Source organism: Natrix helvetica (assembly GCF_964273705.1).
Source record: "Natrix helvetica genome assembly, chromosome: 1".
Taxonomy (NCBI): Eukaryota; Metazoa; Chordata; class Lepidosauria; order Squamata; family Natricidae; genus Natrix; species Natrix helvetica.
The window spans coordinates 212,119,846-212,144,798 of NC_138548.1; the positions used below are offsets into that span (position 1 = coordinate 212,119,846).

The 24,953-nt window shown below is 44.1% G+C and overlaps 1 protein-coding gene across 1 annotated transcript in view; it reads right to left on the reverse strand.

The window, feature by feature from the left end:
* ESPL1 (extra spindle pole bodies like 1, separase) overlaps nucleotides 1–24,953 on the reverse strand; it is a 57,055-nt gene that overhangs the window by 23,196 nt on the left and 8,906 nt on the right. Inside the window, exons 6-12 of the mRNA XM_081935831.1 lie at nucleotides 16,762–16,892; nucleotides 14,842–15,035; nucleotides 11,794–12,036; nucleotides 11,019–11,163; nucleotides 8,618–8,774; nucleotides 4,325–4,464; nucleotides 1,701–1,835 (exon numbers count right to left, since the gene is read on the reverse strand). Of these exons, the coding sequence (XP_081791957.1) occupies nucleotides 1,701–1,835; nucleotides 4,325–4,464; nucleotides 8,618–8,774; nucleotides 11,019–11,163; nucleotides 11,794–12,036; nucleotides 14,842–15,035; nucleotides 16,762–16,892 (1,145 nt within the window). The remainder of the gene's footprint in view (nucleotides 1–1,700; nucleotides 1,836–4,324; nucleotides 4,465–8,617; nucleotides 8,775–11,018; nucleotides 11,164–11,793; nucleotides 12,037–14,841; nucleotides 15,036–16,761; nucleotides 16,893–24,953) is intronic.

The window sequence follows — 24,953 nt, forward strand, 5'->3', positions numbered from 1 at the left end:
TGTAAGGTAGACTTTTTCTCTCGAGAAGCTTTATATAATAGAAGCAAAGGTGATGCTGCAACACGCTCTACATCAGGGGTGTCAAACTGGTTGCCCATGGGGCAGTTGCATCACACACAGGTCACGCACATCCCAGCTCCGCAAAAAAAATGTTACGATACATCACATGACAGCAACGTGACGCCACAAGTTTGACACCTGTGCTCTACATGGTCCAGCCTTTGAAGACACCTCCCCCCCGAAGCTTCAACTGGTCCAGAATGCAGCGGCAGAAGCAGTAATGGGCATCTCTTGGTATGTGCATGTACCACCTATGCTTTGTAAGCTTCACTAGTTGTCTGTTTGCTTCTAGGTGTGATTCAGAGTGCTACCTGTAAATTCGTACATGGCATAAAACCTTGTTTCTTAAGACCACCGGCTTTCCTTAGCATTTGCCCAGGCAATCCAATCTGGCAGGGTTGATGTGCTCTGGGTTCCTTAATTAAACATCATCATCTCTCGGGACCAGGAACTGCACTTTCTCTGTAATAGCATTCCTACCCTCTGGAATGATGCACCCTGTGAAATCTGGATGGTCTACACTCTGCTTTTGTTTAGAAGAGCAATCAAGACCTAATTCTCCACCAAGCCTTTGGCAAGAAAGAATGAAACCTTTTTCTTAATTCCACTTGCCGTCTTTTATCTTTTAAACCTTATCAATTATGCTTTAATTTCTTTATTGTTGTGAACCGCTCAGAGTTGTTGGGAGACATATGGCAATCTACTGCTTTCATGGCTTTTCTTAATTTACTGTAAACAAAGAAAATCCTGCATTTATATATAGTTTACTTTTCCCTTCTTATTCGTCCCTTCATGAAAGACAGGAAATATTCCTTTATGACACTGAATCTGGGTTTTTGCTATATTATCATTATTATTTACACTTTCAATATTATTTTACGGTATTTAAAAATAAAAACAGTAATCCATGTGATAATAATCAGGACATTAAACTTCATGTTTTCTTTTTTTTTGTTGTTGTTGTTAGATGTGAAGTCATGTCTGACCCATTGTGACCCCATGGACAACGTTCCTCTAGGCCTTCCTGTCCTTTACCATCCTCTGGAGTCCCATATATATGTTTCCTACTTTGGGTGCATAAACTTCAAGGTCCAATTCCAGAAATCTCCTGTTGCAAAAAATTAGTTGTACAGAATAGAACAGAATAACAGAGTTGGAAGGGACCTTGGAGGTATCCTAGTCCAAGCCCCTGTTCAGGCAGAAAACCCTATGCCATTTCAGACAAATGGTTGTCCAATCTCTTCTTAAACACTTCCAGTGTTGGAGCATTTACAACTTCTGGAGGGAAGTTGTTCCACTAATTAATTGTTCTTTCAGGAAATTTCTTCTTTGTTCTAGGTTGCTTCTCTCCTTGATTAGTTTCCACCTATTGCTTCTTCTTCTACCCTCAGGTGCTTTGGAGAATATTTGACTCCCTCTTCTTTGTGGCAACCTTGGAGATATTGGAACACTGCTATCATGTCACCTCAGTCCTTCTTTTCATTAAACTAGACATACCCAATTCTTTATATGTTTTAACCCATATGCATTGGCAGACCTAAATGGACTAAGAGCATTAACAATGGGCTATAAACAAAGATACGGGATTGTGATGCTCGGTCTGTTGGGATATTTCTGTTGTGACCACATTTCATACTCACCTCAGCATAACTGGGACACTCCAGCTGGAGCAGGAGCTTAACTATTTGGCACAAGGCACTGGTTTTCCCAACAAAATCTTTAAGTGCACCAGAAAGAACTGTTATGAGGAAGAAGCTCTCTATAGCCTCTAACGGCTGCAAAATAAAAACAGAACAAAACATTTAGATATGTAACTGTGAGGGGATGAGTAAAGCAGGAAATGTAGAGGATAGTAATATAATATGTGGAATAGAGATGACCAGTTATAACATTGTGGAAAAATCTGATAGCCCAAACCTGTTCCTGTAGAACTGAGGTACTGTAGTAAAAGTTGCCATTGTCTAAACAGGAAACTAAACTAAACTAAACTAAACTAAACTAAACTAAACCAAACCAAATCAATATGCAGTTTGGAAATTATTGCTGGACTTAAATAACCTATGCTTCCCATTTCTCTCTAAACAGGAAACAAACTCAAGTTGCAAGCTTTACTATTCAGCCAGTCCATAAACTTACAAAAAAAAGCAAAGCATAAAAGTATAATGATGGAGATTCTCATTTCATTGAAACTGAACAAAAACTGAAACTGTTAGTACTTTATTAATAATTTTATGGCCATTATCTTCCAAATAAAGTTACCATAGCTATTGGTCGCCAGCTAGCCATCTCCTTTGCTTTCTTTCTGATTTGAAAAAAAACTTTCAAACATAGAAACAGAAATAAAGAGAATTATCCTATATTGTATACTTCTGTTCCATTTTAAAATAAGTATACAGTATAGGACAGTGCTTGTTTTGGTGGAAAGTTGCATCATCGACTTTTTCTATTGTTCCTGCACTGAAAATTACGGAACTGCAAGAAAAAGGAACAGCAGCAAGAAACTAGAAAGTCAGGATTCTAAGCATCTGCTACTCACTTAAAAACCTTTATGACTAATGTTCCTACTGTGTTTTTTAAAAACATGAATATACTGACAGACTACAATCTCAAAAAAAAAATCATAAAATGCTACAGAGATACAAAACATTTTTATTTTAAAAAGCTTGGGGATCAAGAGGAGCAATCTAGAGATGCCACGTTGCCAATTCGCATCCTTTTATGACAGTCAGTGGGTGAAAAAGTACAGGTGGGTGCTACAAATAAAGCCATAAGTAGTCCTTGTTTAGCAACCTCCTTGTTTGCAAATACAGTGGTAATAAAAATAAAAATTAATAATTTTCTCACCAATATCTGCATTAATACCCAAAGTTTGATGCCTGACAACACATGCTGGAGAGTAACACTGGCATTGCAACCATGTTGCTTAATAGCCACTTCCCCAAAACCAATTGGAGTTGCTTAAATGAGGACTACCTGTACTTTAAGCTTATTCTATGGCTAATATACTTCCCCAAACTCCTTCGTACATTTTGAATTCGTTCTTGCAACTAGCATTAACAATTCCACCATGCATACATTTGGGAAACCTGCAGCGCTTCAACTGTTCTCGTATTCTCCACTGGCTACGGTGGAAGGTGAGGGATGCTCCACTCCTTCCTTCACTAGACTAGCGATTCATAAAATTAATGATGCTCTTTGGAGCGGGAGCCCCCAATCTGTGGGCCATAGCCCACTAGTGGACCGTGAGGGGTTTGCAACTGAGCCACAGAAAAGGTCCTTCAAGTGCGCACGCACATCCTTACTTGCACACTCTATTTAAGTGAGCAGCAGGTGCACGTCCACATTGCTTGCGCAAACCGCTGCTTGCCAACCGCTCGATGCAGAACCATTTTCTTCCCCCCCTCCCACTGGTCCACAAAGCCGGAAACGTTGGGGAACTCTGTTTTAGAGCACCTCAATCTAAGATCATTCTAAGTTATTAGAACTAAGCGGAATAGTTATTCTTGCTTGGAAATTTTCTACCTATGTGGTAACGCTGCATGCTTGAAATCAAAACAGCAGGTTGTTTATTACTATAAGCAGCAACAAGTTGAAGGCCACTCTTTCTCCTATAATCCGATTGGGAAGAGAGTTAGGGTTAGAGTTAGAGAGTTTGTAGTCAGAAGAGCAGAAAAGATGCATCACACTTGTGAGGTGCATAAAAGGTTGACACCTCTCATCTTCTCTAATTACTGAGGCCCAAGGCACCCAAGTACAGGTAGACCTAGATTTATAACAGTTCACTTAGTGACCATTTGAACTTACAACGGCACTGAAAAAAGTGACTTGTGACCGTTTTACACATTTATCATCGTTGCGGCATCTCCATGGTTATGTGATCAAAATTCAGATGCCTGGCAAATGGTTCATATTTATGATGGTTGCAGTGTCTTGGGGCCATGTGATCAGTTTTTGTGACCTTCTGACAAGTAAAATCAATGGGAAAGCCAGATTTACCATGTTTCTAATTTAAGAACTTCAGGGATTCACTTAACAAATGTGCTGACAAAAGTTGTAAAATGAGTCAAAACTCAATTAACAAATTTCTCACAACACCATAAATTTGGGGCTTAATTGCAGTTGTAATCTACCTGTATCCCAGACAGGCAAGAGAGGGTTGGAGTAGAAAGGAAAGAGAAAAAAAAAGAGCGAACCTCAAGAAAGCTGAAGGAGCAAAGTCAGGTTATACAAAATTCCCAGACAAAATACCCAACATTTAATATACCTTTCCCATCATTCTGTATAAAGCTGCCATGATATGCAGGGATGCTGCTGTCTGCTCAATGCTCCGCACAGCTGGGATCCTGCCTTTTGATAGGAGCTGCTTCCATAAGGCAAGGGCATCGTCCAAACATCTGGATTGCACTAGAAAGAAAGCAAAGGTTTAGACAAAGACAGATTACAAATTTAATAGGAATATTTTAGCTCAATTCTACCCTTCAACATAGGCAGAATAGGCTCAGTCCATCATCAAAAGTATGTTATTACTGCTCAAAAGCAAAAAACAACAACAACCATTGGACAAAAATATATACATGGCTCGAAAAAATGATAAAAAGTGATAAAGCAGCATATTGATTTAAAGCCAGAAATATTCTTGTTGGGGATTTTACCCGAAAAATATAGTAAGGGAAATGCATATATTAACTGCAGCTAGAATTGTATTTGCACAAAATTGGAAAAGTGAAGAGATCCCCACCGATGACGATGTGATCAGGAAAATATTAGAATGTGCAGAAATGAATAGCAATTAAGGAGAAAGAACAAACTGAATACTATATGACTGGAATGGTGAACCTGTGGCATGCGGAGCCAATTGTCTGGGCACGCGAGGCGTTTCCCTGTCAGCTCACCAACGCGCATGCGCGTGCTGGCCAGCTGAGTTCAGCTTTTTTTAAAGCCATTTTTCGCCCTCCCCAGGCTCCAGAGGCTTTATAGGAGCCTGGGGAGGGCAAAAATAGCCCCCCCGCCCCTGGAGACCCTCCGAAGCTTCCGGAGCGAAAAAAAACGGCCCTAAGGGCAAACAGGAAGTTTGGGAACAGACTTCTGGTTTGCTCGTAGGGTCGGTTTAAGCCCTCCGGAGGCTTCAAGAACCCTGAAGCCTCCGGAGGGCTTAAACTGACCCTACGAGCAAAGCAGAAGTGACTTCCTGTTTGCTCATAGGGTCCTTTTTAGTCCTCCGGAGCCTCCTGAAGGTCCCTGAAGCCTCCGGAACGCCTCGGGGGGAGAGAGGCTGTTTTCGCCCTCTGGAGCCTGAGGAGGGTAAAAAAAGCATGGAAAAATGGGGGGAGCACCTTTCATGCACGCATGCGCATTGTGTGTGGGTCATGCATTGCATTATGGGTGCGGCATGCCCACGCACGACCCCCCTGCGCTCCCCCCCTCATGACACACGAGCCAAAAAAGGTTCACCATCGCTGCTATATGACATGGGACTTGTTGTATCAATGCTTACATAACAAATACGGAAGTTAAAAACATGGAAACAAAAGAAAAAGATGAGTGAAATAAAGAAATACGTTAAGAGAGGGAAGTAAATATGATTATTATGTTTAATATTTTCATTTTAATATTATAGAATCTATGTTAATATTAATGAATATTGCTGTAAATCTTGATGATCATTTTACAAAGATATTTGTACCCGGAAGACACAGTGTTTAATTGAAGATGGAATTATCATATTAAAAAATTATGTATATATATAAAGTAAAATAAAATAGAGTATATTATTACTAAGATTTGTGCCATCTGAACAGAAGGGAACTTGTTTTGAAAGAGACCGAGTCATGTCTGATATCTGTTACAATTCTATCATCAAATTTTGGTAAAGTCGTCTAAGGAGAGGAAAGCATGAAACAATTGCAAAACTATATTTGCTTTTGCTAATCAAGTAATGTTGGGTGAAGTCCAGTGGTGGGTTCCGGATCCCGTTGCAACAGGCACGGTGCAACGGGGCTGGGTGTCCAACACATGAATGTGCGCAGTGCGCATGCACGCACATGCATGAGCATGTGTTCTTAGCGCCTGCGATGTTCTGCGACGCTCCAGCTGCTCGGCGGAGCATCGCGCAGGTGGTGTACGGTCCATTTGCGTAAGCCCCAAAAATCTCAAATACGGGTAGGGAGTGTGGGCAGGCCTTCCAGAGCACCGTACCGGAACAGTACCAGGTGCTCCCAGCAGGCACCGGTATGCCCATACTGGGGCGTACCGGTCGTAACCCACCACTGGTGAATTGCCAGAATACAGATCGTCAGTGATTTATAATGTTTAGTGATCCACTGTAGACTTTTGGATCAAACTGGATACAGGTAGTCCTCGACTTACAACTGTTCACTTAGTGACCATTCAAAGTTACAACAGCACTGAAAAAAAGTGACTTATGGCCATTTTTCAGAGATATGAAAGCATCCTCTTGATCATGTGATCAAAATTCAGATGCTTGGCAACTGATTCATATTTGTGATTGTTTCATTTAATAATAATAATAATAAATTTGAATTTATTAGCCGCTCCCTTTCCAGGCAGGACTCGGGGCGGCGTACACTAGGACATATAAAACATAACACGTGTGTACAAACACATAAACATACATATATACAAAGACATACATGCACGGAGGAGGTAATAGATTACAACATTTAGACAATTAAAACCATTAACATACCCCAATAATAAAAAACCCAATATACAATAAAAATTTAAAATTTAAAAATTTGAACAACTGAGTGATTCATTTGACAACTGAGGTAAGAAAGGTCGTAAAATGGGGCAAAATTCACTTAACAAATGTCTCACAGCAGAAATGTTGGACTGCATGGCGGTCATAAGTCAAGGATTGCCTGTATGTGCATTTCTACAAATAGCCAGACCCAATCCTAACTTTTGTCTTTCTCAGGCGCTCATCCGCTAAGAAACCTGAAAAAGAACAGGTAAAATCATTCCCTAACCCTAACCCTAACCACAGCTGCAAGACACAGGCAAACAATACATATGCCCACTATGCACAGCTTGAAATTCAGTTATTTTGATTTTTTTCCAGCCTGTTGCCTCCCGTATGGATAAAAACATCGAGGTAGTAAGAAACTCTCCTTTACTACCCTTGTGTAAGGTAAGGGTTAACAATTGAAGCAATGTACTTCTTAATCATGACATGGAATGTTGGCAAAGCCCCTGAATCTGCAGTATCGAACACCTTTTCTTTTCTTTTTTAAAAAAGTTCCTATAAAGAACAAAAACTGAAATTAAGAAATATGTGTTTTATTATGTAAACTGGTAGAAGTTGGTTATGAAGCCTAGACTTAGAGCTCCTGTTTTCTATTTGAGTGTTTTCAGTAGAAAATTTCCAAGCAAGATAAAACTATTTTGCTTAGTTATAAAGGTTCAGAATGATATTGGATTGAGATGATCTAAAAAGCATCACTGATTTTAATTCTGTTTGGATATGGAAAATTGTTTTTCTAATATATTTTTTATTAAGAGTTTTAATTACAGTAGTAAAAATTATACAAACCAGAGAAATAAGAGAATGGAAAAAAGAACTAAAGAAAAAGAAGAAGAAAGAGATAAAGAAAAAAGAACTAAAGAGAAAAAAACAAAAGAAAAAAGAAATTTATAAAGAAGTGACTTCTAATATTCATCACAACAAATATATCCAATTTAATAACTCTTCATCCCTTAGGAGCTGAGGTGGTGCAGTGGTTAGAGTGCAGCACTGCAGGCTACATCAGCTGACTGCTAGTTGCAGTTCAGCAGTTCAAATCTCACCGGCTCAAGGTTGACTGAGCCTTCCATCCTTCCAAGGTGGGTAAAATGAGGACCCAAATTGTTGGGGGCAATATGCTGACTCTGTAAACCACTTAGAGAGGGCTATAAAGCACTGTGAAGCAGTATATAAGTCTAAGTGCTATTGCTATTATAAAGTTAAACAGGTATCTCTTGATTCAATATTTTATACTTTATCTATAAACAAATCCATAAAGTATCAACTTTTCATTCCTGGTATCAGCAAAAAGTCCAGAAAGGGTTGCCAGACTATTACAAAATAATGTCTTATTTTAACTTTGAACAGATAAACCAGTAAGAGGATGGTTTCATGTGCCTGCCCGCAACTTGTGTGGCCTGGTTCCCAACGGGCCATGAACTGGGACCGAGCCGTGAACCAGGGGTTGGGACCCCCTGCTTTATGACATTGTTTTTAAACTAAAATGGAAAATTATATTTGGTAAAGTAGTCCAAGGAGAGGAAAGTTGAATGTTGAAACATTAAAAAGAATGCCTTAGCAATAAAAGAATATCCTCTCATTTCTACAAGCATTATCACAACTTCTAAACATGTCTCCTGTCTCTTATCCCTGCATAATACCACAAATAAGACCCATGTCTGTTGCTTATTCCCAGCAGGGTACAGGATTACAAGAACTTTACCAGTCTTATTATTTATTACTCTTTTTATTTAATCTAATTCATCTTTGAATTTAACAGTTCCCTTCATCCAATAGCAATGTAAATCTCCTCACCAGAATCTGCAGATAGATTAAAGGCAATGCCAAGATACAGGAACTTGTCATTGTGGGATTTATCCTCATAAGTGAGATCATTGGTTTCAAAGCTCTGAAGAACTTCTGCGTCTTTTTGTCCCTGAGTATTTCTGGTTCTCTGCTCCTGCTTGATACTCTGTTTGAGAGAGGAGAACTGACATTAAACCCACCAAGTATTGCAAACAGGATACCTGGTATGTAAGTAAATCAGACAAGTATGTAAGCCATAAGGTGTTCTTGCTCTCTCTGTCCCATTCCTCTATGTCCCAGATGCCACAACTTTGGATAAGAGAACTTCAAAGCTACCAGAGATTTCATTGAGCCCCTCCTGCAAGATGCATTATATTATATGCTAGCGGGGATCTTGTTTTAAATCCAAGTAACCATCTGCGAATGAATTCTTGAGATATATACTATATTGCCAAAAGTATTTGCTCCCCCCTCCAAATAATCAGAATCAGGTGCTCCAATCACTTCCATGGCCACAGGTGTATAAAATCAAGTACCTAGGCATGCAGACTGTTTTTACAAACATTTGTGAAAGAATGAGTGTGAATTCCAGCATGGAACTGTGATAGGATGCCACCTGTGCAACAAATCCATGTCGTGAAATTTCCTCGCTCCTAAATATTCCACAGTCAACTCTCAGCTGTATTATAAGAACGTGGAAGTGTTTGGGACCGACAGCAACTCAGCCACGAAGTGGTAGGCCACGTAAACCCATCCAATATCAGTGTGTGACCTCACAAATGCGCTTCTGGAAGAATGGTCAAAAATTCCCATAAACACACTCCTGAACCTTGGGCACAGCCTTCCCAGAAGAGTTGAAGCTGTTATAGCTGCAAAGGGTGGACCGAAGTCATATTGAACCCCAATGGATTAGGAATGGGATGTCACTTACAGTAAGTTCATATGCGAGTAAAGGCAGGTGTGCGAATATATTGCAGGTTTGGCAATATAGTGTATCATTTGATACTATAAATTCATATAAAATAACAATGTGGCAATTGCTCTCCTTTTGATGATGGTAGTTATCGTTATGCTAGGTAACACAGTCAGCCAGATGTTTACTTTGGATTTGGCATTTTTATATACCTATTGAGTCCTTCCAAAGAACCTGGGATAGGCAGATGTCATAGGATGCCAGTCTTCTGCTTTCTAGGCCAGCACCTGAACCCACTACACCCAAGTGCTTCTTTTCATCCTTTAACAAACTTTTAAACCACATCATTATTATATATGACTTTGTATCATGGCAACAAAATCTTACATTGACCAGTCCATTGAAACAATTCAATGTTTAAAGAAGATGGAAAACACCTCTGGGACAGTGTATACCCCATGCAAGGAGCATGCACATTACTGTAATCAACATTTCCAGTCACAAAAGGCTAAGAAATTATGTGAAACACCTTTGCTGGAATCCTTGGAGAACAGTGCTAGTTTGAAAGCTAGTCAATCAACATAAGTTGCCAGGCCTTTAAATGTCTCAGTTTATTCTCACTGGACTGTTTGCTTTATGATTTCATATACTGATAGTCCCCGACTTATGACCGTACTTGAGCCCAGAATTAGAGTCATTCATAAGTCAAGCTTTACATTAAGAAGGTTATTGCCCAATTTTAACAGTCTTTTTTGCAGAGGCCATTCAGTGAATGCTGCAGTCATTACTTTTACTTTTTTTACTTTTATTTAGATTTTTATACCGCCCCCTCTCCCCAAAGGGACTCGGGGCAGTGTACAGTCAAATAAAAACACATCAATAAATAGAAAATACAAACACAAAGAGGAGACAATAAGAAACTGTACATATCTGAAGTAAACAAACACTGCAGTTGTTAAGCAAACCTTTTTAGCCAATGGGCATTTTTTGCCAGAAACCAGAAGTAAAAGCCAATCTCGGGGTGGGTGGGGGTGGAAGGTTGATACAAATTGTGATCATAAGATCGCAGGACACTGCAAATGGTGATGAATGCGGGCTAGTTGCCATGCACACAAACTATGATCATATTATTGTTGGGATGGTGGTGATCAGAACTAGAAAGATCAAGCCAGGTCATAAGTAACTGGGAAACTTTGAACGGCTACTAAGTTATTGTAGTTACTTCTAAAAGATTCTCCTTGCTTCCTGTTATATAATCTATACTGGATTGGTACATTTTCAGATAACCTTAAATTATAATGTCATTTAATACTAGGAATATAGTGAAATAAATATTTCTGCATACTTTTCTCATTTTTAATTAAAATAAGCTAAGATTATGTTCCTTCCAGTGGCTTTCTTACCCGTTTTAGTCCCTCTGCTCTCTGGAGTATAGAATACACACTAACCAGAATTTAGCTGGTTGAGTTTTGTGCTATTTTGCTTTAAGACACATACCTCATGCATTTTGTCCTCAACTGTGCAGATATAAAGCCAAAGTAAAGCCTGGGCCTTATCATCCTGAAGCTGTTCGTCATTCTGTGGAGTCTTTGACACATATTCTAACAACCTCAGGGCTTCATTTATAGAGTCCAGAGCAGAACTGCAAGAGAGAAGACCTAAACAATCAGTTCAGTCATGATTACAGACAATTGCTGAGAATTCTTTTTGTAATTGGGCTCTCATATGCTCAGAAAACATAAATGATATGGTCAGAAGATTGCTTATTCATTTCTAGTTAGTTCAGCCAGCATTCTCACCAGTTCTAGATTATTATATCTAAGTGCATCCAATCCATGTATAAATAGCTGATAAGATCCTTATCTTTTTTTTCATAAGAGACACAAGTACTTTAATCAGAAAGTATGGCAACAGCAGCACCTAAAATATGCAAAGGACCCTAATTATTAGTATTAGTATTTTTGAAGTAGCAATTGGTATCCTTACATACATCAGTTTTGTAGCATCAGCCAGCAAGCTTTGTTAGCAAGCCAGGTTGACTCTCTCGCAACTCATCTCCAGCTCTACACTGAAATGTCTACTCTCAAACCAGTGAAAAGACAAAACCAAGAGAAGGAAATCAGGATACTAGAAACGAAACACTGCAGCTCTGGCAGTTTCCACTCCAAGTTCTTTTTTTAATACTGAACATCACTTCAATGGAGCAGTGTCCAAAGTAGGACTTGAGGTAAATCATACAGCTATCATCAAATTTTACTAAATACATACTCACCATTCTGTCTGCTCACTATAATCATGATAGCACAGCACCTGTGCCAATTCTACCAGGATAAAAGCTCTTTCGTGGACCCATCGGCTGCCTTCTGAACATATATCTAGGAGGTCACAGATCACATTGAAGCGCTCTTGGCCAGTGTCAACTCGCACAGCTTTGTATGCCTTCAGTTCCTCCAACAGCACTTTCACAAGGATCTCATCGTCTAAGTGATACTCTTCAAGACCTTCCTTCAGAGTCCTGTAATCAATATAGAAGGCAAACAAGAATAGAAATTAGACCTAAGACCTAAGACAAAGACATGCAGCTTCTACCAACTACAGTGTCACACCATGCTTTGTACTGTATTTTGAGGGCCTTGTTTCATGTAAATGGGCAGAGATACTTGTTTCACTGTAAAATATTTTTTGCGTTTGGATTTTTTAAAGGATTTTTTTTATATAACAGCATTTTTAAGATGCAAGTTATCTTCTTCAAGAGAGTGCTTTAAAATTGATATTTTTCAGTATCAGCTTTTTAGGGCCGTTCCCCCCCCCCCCCAAAAAAAAACCCTATAGTTACTGAAGATGGCAGCGTCTACCAATCTTGGCAGACCTTGAAAAAGCCAAGCAGCCTTATTAAACAGCAATCCATCATAGAAAACATATGGCTGGTTAAGGCACCAAACAGCAGTCTTTCCAAATTTATCTTGACAACTCATATTTGATGGCCGGTGCTGAAGGACACTGATATCTGGGATCCTTCAAGTACTACAAGTTCCTCAGTCTTATGGCATTTCCATGAATAGAAGCCCTCTTATTCTGGATAGGCCCTGAATAGGAGGATGACCCCTTGTAAACATGCAAAACATCCCAAACATGGAACATTAGTTTCAGGAGGTGTGGGCATATATATTTTGAATGTATGGGGTTCATACATATAACAAAACAAGGATGTTTCCAACTGCCGCGCAGTGTTTTGTACTGTCACAGGAGCCGGAGGTTGGGGAGGTCCTTTGCAGACGGCTAGAACTGGCCGCCCGCAAAGGACCTCCCCGGACTTGTTTTGGTGAGCGCGGGGCGACTGACGCTAGTTCAGCAAAGCAAGCCCGGGGAGGTCCTTTGTGGGCGGCCAATCCTAGCTGCTTGTGCCTGGCGCTGCGGCTAAAATAAACCCTCAAAGCCCCTGCCGCTACCGGAATATCTGCTGCTGCCTCCTCCTCCTCTAACAGCACCACATTTGCTGCCCGACGCTGCGGCAGATTTCCTGACAGTGAGAAGTGAAGCCACCAAAGGTCCCGCCGGCGCCCCCGCCCATGGCAGTGGCGCCTCCCCCTCTGCTCGGAGCACCTGAGCTGAGCCCCGCGTTACCCCTGCCCCCTCCTCCTCTGCTGTGCTTTTGAGGAGCCATGAGGCCGCGGGAGCCAGTAGGAAGGCGGCGGGGGGGGGCAGGAGCAGGGGGAAAAGGCCTCATGGCTTCTCAAAAGCACAGCGGAGGAAGAGGGGGCAGCAGGGGTAACGCGGTGCCCAGCTCAGGTGCTCCAAGTGGAGGGGGACGCGCCGCCGCCGCCGCCACGGGCGGGGGCGCCAGCGGGAGCTTTGGCGGCTTCACTCCAAATGTGGTGGTGCTGTTGGAGGAGGAGGAGGAAGAGGAGGCAGCTGTTATTCTGGTGGCGGCAAGGGCTCGTCGGCATCTTTAGCAGCAGCCCTGCCCCCTGTGAAAAAAACCGAAGATGGAGCAGATCCACGCAGATGACGTTGCCGCAACATGACTGGAGGAGGAATTCTGGGAGTTGAAGTCCACAAGTCTTCAAGCTGTCAGGTTTGAAGACCCTGAGGTTTTTTTTTTTCTAAAGGGTTAAGGGTGCAAGGGTCTTGCAACTTGACAGCTTTAAGACTTGCATGCTTCAATGCCAGAGTTCCTGAGCCAACATGACTGGAGGAGGAATTCTTGGAGTTGAAGTCCACAAGTCTTAAAGCTGTCAAGTTTGAAGACCCCTTGGGGTTTTTTTTCCCTAAAGGATTAGGGATGCAAGGATCTTGTAACTTGACAGCTTTAAGACTTGCGTGCTTCAAATGCCAGAGTTTCTGACCCAACATTTTGGTTGCTAAGCAGGAGCGTTGTTAAGTGATACTATATAACACTTTTAATTAAGCGGGTACCTTGAATAAACATAACTTTGAGTTTCAAATAATACTGATTTTGTTGTTGTCTTAGGTGACACCTGTGAAAAAAATTCAGGTGCTGCTCAGGCATAAAAATGTGCCGCTCAAACACTATACTTTTCTGCTCACACTGAAAAAAAAATTAGAGGGAACATTGCAGGCCAGTCATTGAAAGTGGCAGCAAGGGCTAATAAGGGGGAGGGGGAGGAAGGAAGAATAGATATGGGAAGACTTGGAGCTAGTTAATATGCCATGTTGGAATGCCAGCAGTTGAGGGGGGACAAGGGAGGGAAGATGCTGGGAAAATTAGGAAGCAGCTAAATCAGTGGAATATGTTATACTGGAAGCTGCTGAAAGGAGGAAGGGAAACACATATTAGCCTTGCCCTATTTGACCTGTAAAATCACTCCAAGATCCCTCTAAGTTTTCTTAAGACTTGACTCTAAAACCACCAAAACCTTCCCTGGTTTTATTTCAGGAAAATATGAAGGACTTGAAAAAGATGCTGAACTTTCAAAACAGAGTGATTTATTCTGGTTTTGAAAACAAAACATATTTTAACATATCTTCGATTTTGCACACATCTCATGGCCAATTTGAATGGTAAAAAAGTCTCCCTCTCTTTGAGGGAGATGGGTGGCAGAGAAGTGTGAAAAATTAAATAAACAAACAAAGTAACATAAAGTAAATGCTTAATTCTTAAAAAGGAAAACCACAGATTCTTTCTGCAGAAGAAAATTTTAAATGGCAAGGAGAAACATCAGCCTCATTATTTCTACTTTACTAGGATGGAAGAAAACAAAACAAAAAAAATTAACAATTCCTAATTAAAAAGAAAATAGAAACAATTCCAATGTTGACAGTTTTGAACAAGAGACCCAATTTTTAATTCATTTCTTACTTCAATCTCAAATTATCAGCTCCATTTTTATTGGCGTCCATCTTGACTTTGACCCAGGAGCAGACAGGCTCCACCATCTGTTCTGTGATCTGGCTGTGATGAGAAGCCAACCAGAGGGCTACAGTTTGGAGACCCTCCTCTAGCAAACCCAGCTTCCTGTAGTTTTCTACTTGCAGCTTAAAGCAGTTGTTTAGCTGGAAAGAGAAAGATAAACATTCAGGGTGACAAAGGGAGACTCTTCCAACTGTCCAGAAGTTTAGAAGCTCCTCCCATATCAAACAACTGTAAACTATAAGTCTTTGCTATTCCAGGAATTCAAAGTCCAATGAAACAAATGGAGTGTCAGGCAGAAGTAGTTATCCCACTTTTTATGTTTTTATTTGGTCAATTTACATAACTGACCATCTCATATGATTCTGAGCAGTGCACAAAGTTAATATAAAAACCCAATAAAACAAAATAACTAAAAACATGACAAAAATTGTTTTGCCATACTGAAAAGAATAAAAAATTTAAAAGCCCTTAAGGAATTTCAGGCTCTTTGTGGTGATTAGATTTTAAGCAACCATGTTGGAGAGTTCCTGCCTTGTCCAAAAGATCTTTGGAAACTACCGTATTAGTTAAATCACTGAATTCCAGGCAAGCAGAGGAATCGAAAGGTAAGAGTGAAGGGAATGACTAGATTATATGTATAACGTAATGGCAGACCTATGAAATTAGTTTTGTAAAATTGCATGGTCCAGGGAAATGAGATCAAGAAATTATTCAGGAAAGTAAAGGACGGTGTACAGGTAGTCCTCAACTTACAACCGTTCACTTAGTGACCATTCAAAGTTACAACAGCATTGAAAAAAGTGACTCAGGACTGTTTTGCACACTTATGACCCTATGGTCACATGATTTACATTTGGATGCTTGGCAAGTGGTTCATATTTATGACAGTTCCAGGGTCCTGGGGTCACGTGATCCCTTTTTGCGACCTTCTCACAAGCAAAGTCAATGGAGAAGCCAGATTCACTTAGCAACCATGCTAACTTAACTGCAGTGATTCACTTAACAAACAGAGCAAGAAAAATCATAAAATGGGGCAAAACTCACTGAACAAAGTTTCTCACTTAGCAACAGAAATTTTGGGCTTCATTGGAGGGTGTTACTTGGAACCCTGATACGTAAGTTAAGGGCTAGCTGTATTGAAGAGGCATATGGTTCACCAAATTGATGATTGGCAAATAATCAGAGGACTCCTAAAAGCATTTTATCTCAGCACCAGTAGTCCTCAACTTACGACCATTCATTTAACAATGGTCCAAGTTTACAACAGCATCAGAAAAAGTGATTTATAAATGGTCTTCAAAATTACAAATGCTGCACCACCCTCCACAATCACATGATCACAATTTCATTGTTTGGAATCTGATTCATATTTATACTGGCTGCAGTTGTGATCCTGTGATTGCCATTTGTAACCTCCTCTGCCAGCTTCCAACAAGTGAAATCAATTGAGAAAGCTGGATTTGCTTAGCAACCGGTGATTATTCCCTTAGCAACCTCAGTAAGAATGGTTGCAAAACATTTGCTTGTTAGCCACCCAGAGTTATATATTTAAGATAAAATTAAAAATTCTTTAAATACATGAATTTGAATTTGTTTGGAATACGGGAGTAGGGGGATTTTTTTTTTACATTTTAAAGCAAACATCTATAGGTTCTGTCTAGAAAAATGTGATTTGCCAAAAGCCTTCGCTAAATTGAAAACTGGGCTTCATTTCATTAGTAAAATTGTAGATTCAAGACCTTTGTTATATGAAAAGGTATGTCTCAAAAACAACAAATCAACACTTATTTCATAATTCCTGTGCCCCATGCATCACATTCATCTCATGCTATAGCCTTCATTCAGACTACAAGGAAACTTAATTACCTTTTCTGTGGGCAAGTCCATACATTTGGCCTTTTTGACAAGCCATCCACAGAATTGCTCCATTGTGGAGTTAGATTCTGCATACATCTTATGAGAATAGAATCTATAAGCCAGCCGGTATACACAATATGCTGTAAGAAGAACAAAAACATTTGTAAGCCATCCGTAGTCTCTATATATAAAAGTGAAAACCACTCATGTCGCGATCACAAAATCTTCAGAACCGTAAAGCCTACAAACTTGAAATGTAGCACATACACTATATTGCCAAAGGTATTCGCTCACCCATCCAAATAATCAGAATCAGGTGTTCCAATCACTTCCATGGCCACAGGTGTATAAAATCAAGTACCTAGGCATGCAGAGTGTTTTTACAAACATTTGTGAAAGAATGGGTCGCTCTCAAGAGCTCAGTGAATTCCAGCGTGGAACTGTGATAGGATGCCACCTGTGCAACATATCCAGTCATGAAATTTCCTCGCTCCTAAATATTCCAGTCAACTGTCAGCTGTATTATAAGAACGTGGAAGTGTTTGGGAACGACAGCAACTCAGTCACGAAGTGGTAGGCCACGTAAACTCATCCAACATCAGTGTGTGACTTCACAAATGCACTTCTGGAAGAATGATCAAAAATTCCCATAAACACACTCCTAAACCTTGGGCACAGCCTTCCCAGAAGAGTTGAAGCTGTTATAGCTGCAAAGGGTGGACCAACGTCATATTGAACCCCAATGGATTAGGAATGGGATGTCACTTACAGTAAGTTCATATGTGAGTAAAGGCAGGTGAGCGAATACTTTTGGCAATATAATGTATGTTCCTTTGGCTTCTAAGTGCTCGCTTAGAAAGAATTTTTCGAAACGACCATCAGATCATTAGTATTTCTTATATTATTATTAACACACTCTGATGCTAAGGAGTTAGACATTCTACTCCCCCTCCCAACCTGAAAATAACTCTTTCCAATGGCCACTTGGACGTGAATGTGGCCAACATGTGACTCATCCAGTCTGCAGCCTGGGAGTTTGGAGAGGAGCCTGAGGGAGAGAAGTGGGTAGGATAGGGGAGGCTTCTATGGACAAGCCTGAGGGAGAGAAAGGGATAGGATACGGGAGGCTTTTGTGGGGCAAGCCTGAGGGAGAGAAGGGGATAGGAGAAGGCAATCATTAATTTTCAAGCTGTAAGTATCAATTTATCAAGCCCGATCACATAGTTTCATAGTGGAGCATGGGTATTCTGCTTGTGACTAATAAATCTACTTTGGCTAGTATTTCCTCAAGAAAACTGTATGTTGTAATAAACCTCATTAAACAAAAAATTAATTATTTCCTGTTCCCTGGCTGAAAATAAGATTTGTATGAGAGCAATATATTGATTTAACCAAGACAAGATGACCAACATTTGTTCTTTCTAAGAAGATTCATATATCATGCTAAGCGACAGATTTCAAGAAGTTTCTAAATGAATAAATCAAGTAATCTGTACAGTCCTCAACTAACAGTTTGTTTAGTGACCATCCAAAGTTACAACTTCACTGAAAAAAGTGACTTATGACCATTTTTCACTTAGAACCGTTCCAGCATCCTCATGATCATGTCATCAAAATTCATATGCTTGACAACTGGTTCATATTTATTACTGTTGCCGTGTCCCAAGATCATATGATCACTTTTGTGATCTTCTGACCAGCAAAGCCAATGGGGAAGCCAGATTTACTTAACAGCTGGGTTACTGACAACTGCAGTGATTCACTTAGCAAAAGAGGCAAGGTAGATCATAAACTGGGGCAAATTTCACTCAACAAATGTCTCATTTAACAGCAGAAATTTTGAGCTCAATTGTGGTCATGTCGAGGATTACCTGTATTCACTCTTGAGAATAGTGATCTATTTTGGCCATCTAAACTGCCATCCAAAAGTGATTATTTAAATCAGAGGAAGCCTCTCATGGCACATGGTAGGAACTGTAATGAAGCATCTAAAAAAGGGCGTTGGTACTTACCTGATATGCCTCTTCTCATAGTGGGGGGAGAGTATCCAGGATGGGTTGACCTTATCCTCCAGCTGATTGGACTGAGTCAGATAAGCTCTTGGGACACGCCCCTGGCCCACCAGGCACCGCCCAGTTATCGGCGAGGAACTCTATCCGACTCGTTATGCCATCCACTCCAGACCTTAGTTTGGTTTCAAACCTTTTATTGAAGTATAACTTAAACATACCAGTGCAACAATCCTCATAACACATGTTACATCACCATGTCAGGGGGGGTCTGGATACTCCTCCCCCCACTAGGAGAAAAGGCGTATCAGGTAAGTACCAACGCCCTTTCTCCATAGTGAGGGGGGAGGAGTATCCAGGATGGGATGTACCAAAGCTAGCGCGTCCCTAGGGAGGGTCACATACTGAGGGCACTGGCCAACTAAAACTGGTGGGGGGTGTCCCTTGCCCTATTTACCGTCTGTATAACCCTGCACCCAAACGAAGCCTCCGCCGAGGCAAAGGTGTCTAACTTGTAGTTCCTCACGAAAGGTGAGGGGGAAGACCACGTGGCTGCCCTACATATCTCTGTCCATGATGCCTGGGTAGCCCAGGCCGCAGTGGCGGCCGCACTTCATGTGCAGTGTGCTGTGATGGGACTCAGTGGCTGAATGCCCTGAGACTGGTAGTCCATAGCTATGCAGGTTCTCAACCACCTGCCTATGGCGGTGGAGGTCACCTTCTTGCCCAGAGACCCCGGTTGGAATGAGACAAACAAGGCCTCAGACCTTCTATTCTGCCAGGTCATTCTGAGGTAGATCCTCAGAGCCCTTCTTACGTGTAAGGTGTTCCAATTCCTCTCTAGGGGATGAGAAGGGTCCGGGCAAAAATTGGGCAAAATCAGCTCCTGCGCCCTGTGAAAGCACGAATATACCTTAGGTATGAAGGAGGGGTCCAACCGCAACACCACTCTATCCTGGTGAAAAATGCAGAGGTCCTCCCTGACAGACAGGGCTTGCAGTTCTGATATCCGTCTGGCGGACGTGATGGCCACCAGGAATGCCACCTTAAGGGTTAGAAACTTTAGTGACTCTGTTCGCAATGGCTCAAACAGCTCCCCCATCAGAGCATCCAACACCTTGTGTAAGTCCCAGGAGGGGTACCTATGTACTGTGGGTGGTTTGAGGTTGGACGCCCCCTTCAGTAATTGCCTGACCAACGGTTGTTGAGTGAGTGTCTGGGCTCTGCCGCACAGGAGCACTGAAGAAATGGCCGAGACTTGTCTCCTAATAGTGTTGGGAGCTAATCCCGTCCAGGCCTGCCTGGAGAAACTCCAGCACTAGAGGGACAGTGGCTCTCACTGGGTCCTGCCCACGGGAGTTACACCATGTGGAAAAGGCCCGCCATGTCGCACCGTAAATGCGCTCCGTGGAGGGTCTTCAGGCGGCCTGGATAGTATTTATTACCCTGGGGGAGAAGCTTTCCTCTCTCAGGATGCTCCGCTCAACTGCCACACGGTCAACTGGAGCCATTGGGGTTCCGGGTGCTCCAGGGATCCCTGGCTGAGGGATATTCTTTCCTGGGGAATTCTCCACACTCTGCCCACCGAGAGCGATTGGAGGTCTGCCAACCATGGCCTCCTGGGCCAGTAAGGGGCAATCAATACCACCTCCGTCCCCTCCCAAAGAATTTTCTGAATTACCCTGGGAATCAGGGGTAAGGGTGGATATGCATATAGAAGCCCCCTGGGCCATGGGCAACGGAGGTCGTCCGCCCCCTCTGCCCCGTGTATTCGGTACCTGGAGTAGAACCTTGGGAGTTGGTTGTTGAGGGGCGTGATGAATAAGTCGACCTCCAGGTGGCCGAAACGGTCCATCACCTCCCTGAAGATGGCTGGATGAAGTCTCCACTCTGAATGGTCTACTTCTGCCCTGCTGAGCCAGTCGGCTCTGGTGTTGTCCACCCCCGCTATATGCTCTGCCGTTAGGGATAGCACATTCCTCTCGACCCATTGCCCCAGCCTCTTGGCCTCTCGCATAAGGGCCCCTGATTTGCCCCCCCCCCCCGTCTGTTTAAATGGGCCTTGGTGGCGATGTTGTCTGTGAGGACTAGAATGTGCCTGCCCTTGACCGAGCGGTGGAAATGTATCAGGGCAAGGCGGACTGCCCTGAGCTCCAGCCAATTGATGCTGTGCATCAGTTCCGCCTGGCTCCATTGTCCCTGCGCTATCTGATCCTGCAGGTGGGTACCCCACCCGAACAGGCTGGCATCCGTGATCACCGTCACCCGGTCTGGCGTTCTGAAGACTTCGCCCTTTGTAATCGCGGGGGACATCCAGCAGATCAGTGAGTGGGAGACTCCTGCCGGGAGGAGGACCTTGATCTGGGAACAGCTCCTGCGCCTTCGCTGGAAAGGCAAAAGGAACCATTGTAGGCCTCTTGTGTGGAGGCGAGTCCACAGAACAATGCCAATGGCGGAGACCATAGTGCCTAGCAGTTTGGACAAGGTGGCTAAGGAAACCCTACCTCCTGTGACCACCTGTATAGCTAACCGTCTATCTTTTCTGTCTATCTGTTGACAGAAAAACCTTGCCTTCCTCTGAATCTATCAGAGCCCCTACGTGGATTAGCCTAGTGGAGGGGTGAAGATGGCTTTTGGCCAGGTTTACGGAGAACCCATGGTCCCTTAGTGCTGTCATGGTGGTATCTAGATCCCTTAGAGCCCCCTCAAAGGAGAATGACTGTATCAGCAGGTCATCCAGGTAACATTGGATCCTGACCGCGACCTGTCTCAGATGGGCTTCCAGGGCAGCCATTACCTTGGTGAACACTCGGGGGGTGGATGACAACCCGAAGGGCAAAGCCCGGTATTGGAAATGCTGCCCTAGGTAACAGAACCTGAGATACCTCCGGTGATCCCGCAGGATTGGAATGTGTAGGTAGGCCTCTGTGAGGTCTATGGAAGTGAGGAGGTCTCCCTGCCTAATCCCCTCCAAGATGGAGTGGAGTGAATGCATTTTGAACCTCCTATAGCGGATGAAGCAGTTTAACCATTTCAGGTCCAGAATAGCCCGCCAGCCCCCTGAAGCCTTGGGGATTATGAAGAGGATTGAGTAATACCCCTGACCTTGCTGGTCTAGAGGCACTGGCTGGATGGCTCGGATATCCAGCAGGTGCTGTATGGCCTCCTGCATCAATAACCTCCTGGCCGGGTTATTGGAAACCGGGCAGATCTGGAAGAACCCTGGGGGGCTGGAAAGGAACTCCAGTGCCAACCCATGTCTGATGGTGTGTTGTACCCACCTATCAGAGGAGGAGCGGTCCCAGCGATCCGCGAAATACGCTAAGCACGCACCAATGGGAGGTGAATCTGGTCTGGCATTAGTATTTGCGGAAGGAGTACCCACCTCCGCCTCCTCCACCACCTCGAAAGGGCCGCTTCTGCTGTTTGCCTTTCTGTGGCTTATCTGGGTATCTTTGCCTGGCAGCGAAACCCCCCTGGTACTGCCTGGCCCGAGTACCCCGCCTCAGATTCCCTGAAAGAGTCCTGACCACGGAAGGAAGTCCCAAAGTCCTGTCCTCGGGAGTAGGACCGTCTGGTGTCGCTCTGAACTGACCCTTCTTTGCAGCCATGGGAAGCACCTTCCGCTTATCCTTGTTCTCTTCGAGGTACGGGTCCAGAGCTGTCCCGAAAAGAGTATCTCCTGTGAAGGGAGCTGATGCCAGGCGCCACTTGTGTCATACATCGGCCTGCCACTGCCTCAGCCACAGCAGTCTACGGGATGCGACGGTAGAAGCAATCGCCCTGGAGGTGAACTTGGCTGCGGACAAGGTGGCGTCCGCCCAAAATTGGATGGCTGCCACCAGTTTGTTGATGTCATGGTGCGCTCTGACCTCGGTGACGGGGATCCGTTGCTGCAGCTTCTGCAGCCAGAGTAAGGAAGTCCGGTTGAAGAAGGAGGCGGTGGTGGCCGCCTTCACCGCCCAGGCCGCTGCTTGATGCCCCTTTTGGAGGGTGAGATCCGCCTTCCTGTCCTCCAACTTCAGAGCCTCTTCTGGTTCCCCTGGGAGGTTAGTTGGGGTGTGCAGTGCCCGTACCGGATCATCGATGGAGGGCTGAGATAGCGCCCCCGCCATGTCCTGATCCACATTGAAGAAGATCTTGTCTGTGGATGTGGGCGTAGGACCTGCTGTGGGGGCTGCCCACTGGCGCTTGACCGACTCCAGGAAGGCCTTGGGGGTTGGCACTGTGACGGTCTCAATAGCCTTCTCGTCAAATATGGTTTCTGCAGAGAACCCCTGAAGCTGAGGTGGTGCTTCTGCTGCTCTGTTTCCGAGCTTGGCTGCTGCCTTTGCCTTGAACAGAAGCGACTTGTACAATTAAGGTTGGAACAACCTGGTGAAGGCCGGCTTAGGAGGGGGCATACCTTCGTCCTCGGAAAGTTTATCTTCTCTGACTTCCCCCTCCTCACAATCCAGGTCGCTGTCCTCCTGCGATGAGGTTGAGGAACTGGAGATGTCTTCCTCCTGGTCTACCAGGCCTTCTGGTGCCCTGGGGGATAGTGCCACCTGGGGTTGCACTTGTGGCTGCTGAAAGGCCGCTGTCATACATTGTTGGAAGGCCCGCATCATTAGGTCCTGGAAGTTGGGGACCACTGAGGGGGGTTGTTGGCTGGGCGCCATACCCACCTGTGCAGGAGGGAGACCCAGAGGTGGAATTCCCGTGGGCAGGGCTGAACTCAGTGAGGCTATATGTGGGGTGGGGAATGCCACCCCTGAGCAAGACCCCAAAGACCTGAGGTGTCAATTGGGATCCTTGCTTGCAATGTAGGTTTCTCCCCTGTGGCTCCGCTTGAGGTAGGGGCTCCAGGGGCCCTCCCCTTCTGCCCCAGGCCTGGGGTGGATTTGTGCCCACTTGCCTTCTTGTAAGCTGCTCCAGCCTCCTGTGCCTTCATGTTTCATATTTGGAGGCTTTGGCAGGGTTGTGACCACCCTCTGCCAGCTCTGCCCTGGGGGAGAGGTGCTTTTTCTTCCCTTTAGCCTTTCCTCCCCTCCCCTCTCTGGGCAGCCCCTGGGGTGGTCACTAACCCTGGCTGGTCCTCTGCGTTCCTGGCGGGGCTGCTGTCCATTGTTGCAGGTGCTGGACTCCTGCCGGCCTCTTCCTGGTCGCCGCCATCTTGGACACGTGGTCCCTGCCGGCTTCAAGATGGCGCCCGTGCCAGGAGACGAAAGGCGCGTTTTTCAAAACCTTTCCTCTAGCGGCTTGTGCTCCTAGGAGCTGCCGCGCGCCTCCCACGCCGGTCTCCTCGCTCCCCTCTGCCTCTCTCTGGCGTTGTGGGACTAGGCTCTGCCCGTGGACTCCCTCCAATGACGTGAGCCATGTGGACGATGGCGCGGGTGCTCCGCGGCATTAGGGAAGCCGTGGTTCGCTGCTCAACCCCGTGGGGGGGCAGCGGAGCGCTCTGGCGCCTGGCAGAGACCCTAGCAGAGAGGCTCACCTCCTGCGCGTGAATCCAGCGCCGTCCTGTTGGCGGTCCGTGGCTCGTGCTCCCAGTGCCTCTGGCTCCTCCGCAACAGGGCTTGCCTTGGGAAGGCTTGTGCCCTCTGGTAGTTGCTTGCCCGGCAGATTCCTTTTCTGAGTGATCCTTGTCTCACTCAGATGCCTGGGCAGCTTACCGCCCCCAAGGAGGCTTTTGGCAAATTCTTTTGGCGCTCGGGAGGCTTTTTCTTTTCCTTTTTCAAAACTTATTTTAATTTTTTTGGAGATCCAGGATGGCAAACCGTCCAGTTGAGGACTGAGTCAATAACAGGGCGGTGCCTAGTGGGCCAGGGGCATGTCCCAAGAGCTTATCTGACTCAGTCCAATCAGCTGGAGGATAAGGTCAACCCATCCTGGATACTCCTCCCCCCTCACTATGGAGAACTACAGCACGCCCATACATACAACCCAAAGAGTGGATCCAGTATGTAAACAACACCTTCTTAGTAATAAAAATGTAACAACTAGAGAAGACACAAGAAACAATCAACAACATCTTCAAAGGAATAAAATTTACAAGGGAAGAAGAAAACAACACTACCCTTTCCTCTTTCAGCAGAGGAAATGAAAGCTAACATGCAGTACAATGCAGTCAGCCATGTGCAATCAGATACATTGGGGAAACAAAACATAAACACATGGCACAACATAGGAGAACAAGCCCATTAGAACAAG